At 40.3% G+C, this 9,797-nt stretch overlaps 1 protein-coding gene across 3 annotated transcripts in view; it reads left to right on the plus strand.

Annotated features, from left to right (window-relative positions):
- Nucleotides 1-9,248, plus strand: part of ACTR2 (actin related protein 2) — a 42,299-nt gene extending 33,051 nt beyond the window's left edge. For all 3 annotated transcript variants that reach the window (XM_074989429.1, XM_074989430.1, XM_074989431.1), the window contains 4 exons: nucleotides 2,230-2,379; nucleotides 3,515-3,660; nucleotides 4,199-4,331; nucleotides 5,871-9,248. In XM_074989429.1, coding sequence (XP_074845530.1) covers nucleotides 2,230-2,379; nucleotides 3,515-3,660; nucleotides 4,199-4,331; nucleotides 5,871-6,041 — 600 coding nt within the window. In that variant the 3' untranslated portion in view covers nucleotides 6,042-9,248. The remainder of the gene's footprint in view (nucleotides 1-2,229; nucleotides 2,380-3,514; nucleotides 3,661-4,198; nucleotides 4,332-5,870) is intronic.
- The last annotated feature ends 549 nt before the right edge of the window (nucleotides 9,249-9,797 follow it).

Below are 9,797 nucleotides of genomic sequence, written 5' to 3' on the forward strand. Positions count from 1 at the left end.
GCATACATGGAACTGAGAGGTTGCCGGGTAATCAAATATTCTGGATAACAGAGAGTACTGACATTGGGTGGGACAGCAGACGAGCCTGCTGGTTGCATGCACATGTAACATGGAGGGACGCAGGGCAATGCTGAGGGGGCTGGCCCCCTGTGGTACACCAGACGGGAATGCAGAGAGAGCAGAGGAGCCTGGCAGCTGCACTCACGCAGCACAGAGGGATGCAGGGCAGTAGAGGAAATCTCTCCAGGCTCCTACCCAGTGTCCGCTGATTAGAGGAGAAGTGGCATCAGGTCTGGGGTTTGTGTACACAGTACGAGAAGGAGGGTGGTCCACCCCGCTCAGCACTGCGTGCCTGCATGCTGCATCTGAGTGCAGCCAGCAGGCTCCCTCTGCGCTCCTCCCCGTTGACCAAACCTGCCTGGCTGTGAGTCGTGCCAGTTATTCGAGTGTGCCGACTAATCAAATAGCTGTTAAACAAGAGTTTAGTGTACAATAATATTTAAATTGCTTGTCTGTGTCACTGCTCATTATTTAGGATGAAACTTCCAACTGTAGTAGTTATTCCACAATTACAGACTGCCTTCCATATTCCAAAAGCCCCACTCTTTCACCAGCCCACCCCTAAACACAGACTTCTGTGATTATCTGGTGTATATTAAAACTTGCACCAGTTTCCAAAATGATGGGCTAGAGATGTGCTGCATCAAATTGTGCCTCATCTCGCTTTAAAAATGTTAATTCTAGCTTTAGTTGTACTCTTTAAGTCCCCATCTGCACTACAGCGATCTTTTGAAAGAGCGCATTCACACACGAAAGAGCAGATTGAAAGACTGATCTGCTTTTTCGATAGAGCGCGTCCACACAGCTCCCACTCTTTTGAAAGAACAGGCCAGGGGTCGAAAAATCCGACACCATGAGGACTGCTTTTTTGGAAAGAGGGCCTGTGGAGCGTCTACATGTGTTTTTTTTTGGAAAGGAGCTCTTGAAAGGAGGCGTGGCACACTTCCTGATCCAGGAGCAGAAGAGGGCTTCCGGAAGGAGACCCGAATTCTTTCGATTTTGGATTGAAAGCACATTTTGCGTGTGGACACTCTGCACGTTCTTTCAAAAAGGGGCTGGATTTTATGAAAGAACTTGCTAATGTAGATGCGGCATAAGAGTCAGACTTCAAATGGGAGCTCTTAGTTAGTGTGACTTATTATACCATCTGGTTCATTGATACTATATCTGCAGAAGAGTCTAAGCTGATAAGTAACTTACTTTCGCCCTACTACATTGGCCCCACCTGATGTGGGGGAAATCCATTTGGAGAGTGCTACCATAGTGAGTTTTGGTTAATTATTAGATTGACTGCATACCAGAGAGGATTTCACATATCATGTTTGGTAAAATGGATAATTTTCATGACCCCTTTGACCTCCATATCTGAAACCAACCCCTTCCTGTCAGTGTAGCCTGGGATTTAGCCACTCAAATTGATTGGGACTGAATTCTGTGCTCGTCATTTTTCAGAGCTAGAGTAATTTTTTTTTTAAGATTTTTCAAATGTGTGGGAAAGTCTTTTCAAATATTCATATGGCAATGAGGAATGTGAACATTGTTTTATAATAAAAGTGACTCTGACCCAGGCATTAAAGTGGTCAGATGAAAATCAGTTATTACTACAACCTTCAGAAGACCTGAAAGAAATCAACTAGATTGAGAAAGAACAATGAGTCTCCAAATTTTGAAATGAAATCCCACGAAAAAGAACATTTGGTCAGAGACCTTTTTCATTTGTGAAAGATCATAGTGAAAACTATAGTGCAGAACTTATCTTCCATTTTGGAGAGTTACATTTTCATATTCACAAGTGTCAGAGAGGTAGCCGTGTTAGTTTGTAGCTTCGAGAACAACAAGAAGTCTTGTGGCACCTTATAGACTAACAGATATTTTGGGGCATAAGCTTTCTTTGCCTACGAAAGCTTATGCTCCAAAATATCTGTTAGTCCATAAGGTGCCACAAGACAGCTTGTTGTTGTCCTATTCACACTGATGCTGTTAGACCTATCCCCTTGTTTTCTTAAACGTGATTCTTGTCACATCAGTCACGTTTTTTATTGAATTTGTGTTTGGAGCAGTTTCTGTTACTTCTGAAAAATACAAAAGAAGGAAAGTAATTAATTAAATGTACACACCCCTGAGCCCCTTTTCAAGTTTATTACTAAGCCAACATTTGTTTCCCATCAGCTGCTGTTGCTGCGAGGATATGCCTTCAACCATTCTGCTGACTTTGAAACTGTTCGTATGATCAAGGAAAAGTTATGTTATGTGGGATACAATATTGAGCAGGAGCAGAAACTTGCCTTAGAGACCACAGTACTAGTGGAGTCCTACACGGTGAGTGTATGAGGAATACACAACACACATTCATTTATGAAAACCCATAACCCATATGATGATGAATTTCTTAGGGTGCATCTACACTAGAGAGTTTTGTAGACAAAATGCATTTTGTCAACAGAAACTGTCGGCATAAAAGCTGTGTAGACACTTTGAGGGGGCCCTTTTGTCGACAGAGTGGATCAAAAGATTGATCCGCTTTTATGTGTAGACAGGATCTGTTGACAGAAGTTTTTTTGGAACATCTTGTCTGTAGTCATGCTTCTAGTCTAGACATTGCCTATTACAGCGTAAGTTAACACCATTTCAAGTGGCAGGTTCCAAGCCTTTGTAAATAGCTGTACGTGAAGTTGTAGAGTGATAGCAAAACCTGGAACTCTCTTTTAACAGTACTAAACAATGTTTTTTGTAATGGCTTGAAGCTATAGTAAGTTTGGAAAACATTTTTTTTTCCTCTTACATACTGTTTCATAGTGAAAGATCCTGCTTTTCTGGTCTACTGTGGGTTACTATCCAAGTACAGGTCACACCTCTGAAAACCATCACTCTCTGGTCTGGCAGCATCTGTGACTGGGCTGTACCAGGGGTGCTCCCGACTGGAGAGCCTGGGAGCCCAAGGGCAGGAGGGGCAGCAGCCTTGGGAGTCCAACTGGGAGCAGTGCAGGGAGCTGAGGCAGAGTCCTCCAGCACTGGACTGAGGATGGAGTTCCCTGACAGCCCCACAGTCACGTAGAGCAGGCTGGCCCAGAGTTTCTCAGCTGCCTCACCAGGGCTGAGGTTGGCTGCCTGCCTAGCAATGATGCAGGGCAGGGGTTGGGGGCCAGGACTGGGATTTGCTGGCTGCCCCATGGCAATGTGGGCTGTGACTGAAGCCCCTCAGGAGACTTAAGGAGTACAGGGCTGTGGCCACAGTAGAAGCCATAGTCTGGCCATTCCATGCAGCAGCTGGGCAAGCAGCCCAGCACATGTGGTGAGAGTGGATCAGGCAGGGCTTTGGCGGCCTGTGGCATGGACCTCCCTTGGTCCAACAAATTCTCTTGTCTGGGACCTGATAGGTCCCGAACATGCCAGACCAAGGAGGTGCAGCCTGTAATATCAGAATAAGCTTTAATTTGTGCTTTTGATTCTGTAGCTCCCTGATGGCAGGATTATCAAAGTTGGTGGAGAGCGTTTTGAGGCACCAGAAGCTCTGTTTCAGCCTCACTTAATCAATGTGGAAGGAGTTGGTGTTGCTGAACTGCTGTTTAATACCATACAGGCTGCTGACATTGACACCAGGTAAGAGCAAGACCTCTAAAATGCTACAGATCTTCTGTAAAATTTCCATCAAGGCACAAGTGCAGACAAGGAAAAATCCAATTCATCCACAAAAATGGACCTTGCACAAGAATAGGTGAAAGCCATTTTCTAAATACAGCATAATAGTGAGCGTGGTAAGATGTTTTCTTGAGCAGTTTGTATTAATGAACAGTGTTAACACAATTTCTTTGAAGTGGAATTTGTAGTGCTTAGAACTAAACAATAATAAACATACATTTAAGACAAGCAGCATTATTCCAAGGTATGTTGCATGGAAAGTTTATTTGGAGCAAGAGAATATGTAGCTAGTTCAGAGTTCTTTCCAAAAGCATTGTTTGTTCAGTGACAGCTGTCTGCATAATGACAGCTGTCTGCATAATGACAGCTGTCTGCATAATGACAGCTGTGCTTATGTCTTGGACTTTCACTTACGTGCTTACCTGTACATTGGAGTTTCTATCGTCCTTCTACAAAGGAGAACCTTGCTGTAGAAAGAATGTTCTCTCTCCTCTATTAGGTCTGAATTCTATAAGCACATTGTGTTGTCTGGAGGTTCCACTATGTACCCTGGGCTGCCTTCACGACTGGAACGTGAACTTAAGCAGCTGTACCTGGAACGGGTTCTGAAAGGAGATGTGGAAAAACTCTCTGTAAGTACCTGACTGATTATTTTGCTTCATTAATAGATAGAACAAATATCCTGAACTACCACTAGATCTGAAGAAATGGATCTGTCCCACAAATGCTCATCCCTATATAAATTATTTTGTTAAGTCTGTAAAGTGCTACATGACCACAGGTTTGTTTTTGTTAAAATAGACTAACACAGCTACCTCTCTGTTATTACCGCTAGAGGGAGCAAGATGGTCAGCCATAGAACAGAAACAGCCTATAGTTGCCAAGTATGTGAAGTGTTAACATGCCATCTTAACTGGAACTTCAGTGTTTCAGAATAACTAATGCAGATTTTGTATTGTCATGCTGGTGACAGGTTTAAATATACTTGAAACAAGGCCTCAGTACTAAGTCACTTCAGAAGGTTAAGTGGAGTTTTAATGTATCTGTTGTTACAATGGTGATCCGCCCTGCACTCAGACCTGACTTGTTACCTGAGGAATCAGCTACTATTAGCAACAAGAGTAATTGCCTTTTATAAAGAGTAGCAGTGCCTGGTATGAATTTCAGCTCTGAGTTTGGATGGCTTACCTGCCTCTTTCTACTTGAATTTTTAATACCACATTCGACAATTACTCCGTGTGGTTCAGTCTTTTCCTTCCCTTTAATTGATTGGTAATTGTCAAGAGCAAACATACACCACTCCTGAAAACTGCAGATCTAAGATTGCACTGTACTGCTGTCTGCTTAGAGCAAAAAAGTTTCTCTTTAGAGAGGAAATGATTTTTGGAGTTGAGGTTTTTGGGTTTTTTTCAGTTCTGCATTATCTCCAGCTTTTTTTTAAATACCTTTTAACAAAATACATTTTAATAAAATGTTTTCTCTAAATCACCAAAGAGTACTTACTTAAAAAAATTATTTTCTTTATCATAAATGGACTGAACTAATTGTATAGATAAACAGAATATTTGAACTCTACTAATTAGTCATGAAAATGCTTAACATTCTTTTGTAATCTTTTAAATTTTCCTGGTTTGGTAGCTTATGTATTTCATAATCAAACATTTAAAATGCAAAATAGTGCAGTCTGGGGATTCAGTCATTTGCTCCTTAAGGGAATATGGAATAGTTAAAGTAGAAATCTCAGGCGGGGCATCTTTTCTATTCCTTCACCCACCCAAGACTTAGTATTATATAAACAGTGCAGTAGTTTGTGCATTATAGTGATGAACTGGTAACTTCCCTGATAATTTTGTCCATCGAAGCTGAACAAATAATTTAGGAAGTGATTCTAAGCTGTGGGCTTTTCTATGGATACACTCAAGATGCCATTTTGGAGAACAGGTTAATTGTTTCTAATTTCCAACGCAAAATTAGTTTTATGTCGTGATTAATTGACTTATGAATGATTGCATCTTAGGCTGCACAAGCAGAAAGCTCACATGTAAGATGCCCTCTCCTAGCCTTTCATTCCCTTTCTTCCCACTAAGCACAATGTCAATTCCACTGTTCGAGTAGAACTGATAATTTTGTCCCAAGAATCCAAGCAACACCGTCTTCCTCTTCCTTCTTAGAAATTTAAGATCCGCATAGAAGATCCACCTCGTCGAAAGCACATGGTGTTCCTGGGTGGTGCAGTTCTCGCAGACATCATGAAAGATAAAGACAACTTCTGGATGACCCGACAAGAGTACCAAGAAAAGGGAGTGCGTGTGCTGGAGAAGCTTGGGGTGACCGTTCGATAAACTCCCAACCTTATTCCTGTCACATGTCTAAAGCTTTTATTCCTTCATTGCCAATCTTTGAACTCATTCAGCTACATGACCTGGAAAGGCCTGTCTGTGCCCTTTGATCCTAAGGTCAGGTTTTGTCCTGGCATTTTAGGGTAGCTTTTGTTAAATGTTTGTTAATATGGCTAAATTTGACCACTTCCTGGAAACAAAGCAGAGCAAAAGCAGCCTATAGACTGCATTGTTCCTTCGCAGGAAGGCAATTCTGGTAGGCTTTTTTCTTCTGGGTTTATTGCTGTAGTGCTGCTGGCATTTGTCTCTAACTCACTGAAGGTGGTGTTTCCCTGTCTTAGCATAAGAAAACCTTTCAGCAGTCGCTTTTACCATCACGTTATTGTGGTGTTTATCTTTGCATCTTTGGCCTCCGTCTCCATTAGCATTTTTACCACAGTTAGGAATTCTGATTAAAACCACAGCTAGGAACTGGTTTAATCAGCCCAAATGGCTTTCAAGAGGGTTCCGACTTACTTTGACTCCACATGCACTGGCCACTTAAATTGCCTTCTAATACAGTTTATCTGGAACTGTCTGACAGAGTTCTTAAACAAAATGACTTAGTCAGTAGGGCTTTTAATGGTGTGTTTCTTCAGAATGGCTATCTAAATTGTTACTGTCACAAACCAATAAACTATCAGAAACCTCCAGTGTACTGACAGTTTAAATTCTGGGCCTAAGAATTTCTTGGTAATGTATCGCTTCACTGCTTAGGGACACTGGGGTTCAACTTTATTTAGAAATACTCTCCATTTTATAGTTAAATTTTGGTACCATAATGTGTCTGTGAAATAGAGAACAAGGATGTAACATTATTGATTTAATTTCATTGGTTTGAGGCTTTGACTAAGAAATTTTAGAGAAGCTGGGACTAGAGTCTAAATCTTAATCTATTGAAAATTTTTTTCAAAAATGCTTGTAATAATTCTAATTGGTTATAATAAAATATCTCGTCACACTGAGTTGTAAAAATTTATTGCAAGTACTTTTGTGTACATCAGAAGCACATCTATTAAAATTTGCAAGTCTGTGAATGAAGTGCCAAGTAGTTATTGCAAATGAATCTTTCATCTTAACTGACCAATGCTTGTTTAAATAAAGCAAGTAGATATTTATAACAACCACTGGAATAGGTTATGGAGAATGGCCTATATTTGTTGCTGTTAAAAAAACATAGACATGTGAGACTTGTTAGTTGGTAAATAGCTACAATTTAGTCTATCCAGTCTTGATTTTTTGATACTTACAGGGAGTGAAGCCAAGTTTGGGAGTATCGTTTCCAAAAAACACATTAAAAGCTAAGTGGCATGGAAAACCAGATATCACTGGTAGTTATCAGATGGCTTTTTATTTCATTTTAGTTTTTTTTTTTATAGTTGCCAATATGATTTTTCTTGTGACCAGGAAACACAGGTACCATCCTCAGAATAAATTCTGCTGCCTTCTTACAAAATGTAGTAAAAGGTGCTCACATACACATTTCCTTCAGACTGTTCGTTGTGTCTCTTTGCCCTTCATTGAAAATATCCACGTGTATCATTTTTGACCTGGTTTTTCCAAAACTTTACTACTACATTTAACAAGGGCAGAGCCAGGATCTGGTGCAGGAGTAGGGCCAAGCTTTCCAAGTTTGTTGTGCATGATGTTACATCCATTGGTGTGTATGCTAAAACCTGACAGTTACACACCTCTCTTTGAACATTTGCCATCATTGAACATTGCAATATGTAAACCTTGCTTTGACTCCAGAAACTTTTTTTGATTCCTAAGTTAATGGAGAGAGACCTTGCTTTTGACTGAAAGCGTTAACAATTTCTGCATTTCTTTAATACTAAAACAGTCACCAAAGTACCATTAATAGTGACCATTTAATGACAGGAGAATATTTTTTGCAACTGTGATTACCCTTATCTTGAACAATAAGAATTTATAGGCATGCTGGACATGCCTTGGTGCATGCATTTACAATGGTTACTAGATTTTGGGGATCTGTTAAAGGGGTACTCTGAATTTCAGTAGATCTCTGTATCTTTCATACCTGATATGCTTTAGAAATGCTGTGCAGCTGTCAATAGTAAAAGACTTGCTTTTAGAAAAAATAGCAGTTGTAGCTTCTTACATAGTGCACGTTTCTTTGTTCTCAGTGTATCCAAAAGCCATGGAAGTAAACCAAAGAATGACATTTGTAGAATAATATTCTATTTGAACATTCAAATTTAGGGACTGAGCCTGCACAATCTTTTTCTCAAGTTTATTCTTGTACTGGCCTCAGATGGGTGTATGTATGTGAGTGAGGCTATGTCTACACCGCCCCAGAGGATCGACCTGGTCAGGGTTGATCTTCTGGGGTTCGATTTTGCAAATCTACTATGGAGATGCAAAATTGACCTCTCAGAGGTCGCAGTCAACTCCTTTACTCCTCATGAGATGCAAGGAGCAAGAGAGTTACCTTCCCCAGTGTGGACAGCCAAGTTAGCTGAGTGCAGATAAGTCGATGTTAGCTACACAATTGCTGCAGCTAGAATTGCATATCTGACATTGACTTACTTTGCCTAGTGTAGACATAGCGTAATGATCTCAAGATCTTGCCCTTAAGCTTGAGAACTTCATAGTACCATGAGAACAGATGTTGCTTAGTTTTGCAGAAATTGGAGTTTCTATGGAGAATCTGTATTTATTTTACACTCTACCTTAGCATTTAAAATTATTGCTGTCCTGCATTTGAGAGAGTGTATTTAGACATAATTGCAATTGCACATTTGTGTGTTGAATGGGTGTTCTTGTGCTCAGTGTGGTTCCCTCTGATGTGTGATCTCCCACTTCAGAACTTCTGTGTTGCTGTGAAAATGATCTGGTTTTAATTTTTTAAAAAACAAATACCAAGTGAAAATTACCATTTAAATTTCACAAAAGTCTATGCGTAAATACAGGATGCCTCAGCAATTGTAAGAGCTCTTGTGAACAACCTATTTTGAAATGTACCTGCTTTGAAAACGCACAGTATTTTAGGATGTTTATGTAGTTATTTACATGAGTGACTGACTTTTTATACTGTTATGAGCAATGTTAAAACACAGTGACGTTTGAGACCATGATTGGAAATAGAAACATCCACGTAAACAAATGGACAGGTCTTTTAAATTTAAAAAATAAAATCAGATTTTTTCAAAGTCGCTCCTGCTTGTTGTGTCTTTTTTGGAAAGTCATGATTCTGTCATTTCTTATATTGTTTTCTATAATTAGCTACTTAAATTGGAAATGTTATGGACTGTTAACTAAAGAATCTGAGACCTCAATATAAACTCCCTATTGATCACTGGCACATTTGGACATGCCCTAGCACACTGCATTGCATTTAGAATTAAGTACCTCTGTAGAGAAGGTACACACTAGTGGGGAAAAAAATCTGGTTTTATCTACACTACACAGCTTTTAGCAACACAGCTGTGTTGCTAGAAGTTGGGCAGTGTAAATGCTGAAGGACAGAGCTCTGCCATGTTAGGGGGCCCTGCTCCACCCAGACACAAGGGTAAGTCTGTACTAGGGAAATAAGTCGATTTCAGATATGCAATTCTAACTACAGCATTTGTGTAGCTAGAACCAACATACCAGAGTTGACTTATTTCCCTTGTGAAGAATTAGCCTCTATACTCTGACATCAACCTCCCTTACTCCACATGATAGCATGGAATACAGGGGTCAACTGCGGAGCCTAGA

The sequence above is a fragment of the Carettochelys insculpta genome, chromosome 3 (genome assembly GCF_033958435.1).
Source record: "Carettochelys insculpta isolate YL-2023 chromosome 3, ASM3395843v1, whole genome shotgun sequence".
Taxonomy (NCBI): Eukaryota; Metazoa; Chordata; order Testudines; family Carettochelyidae; genus Carettochelys; species Carettochelys insculpta.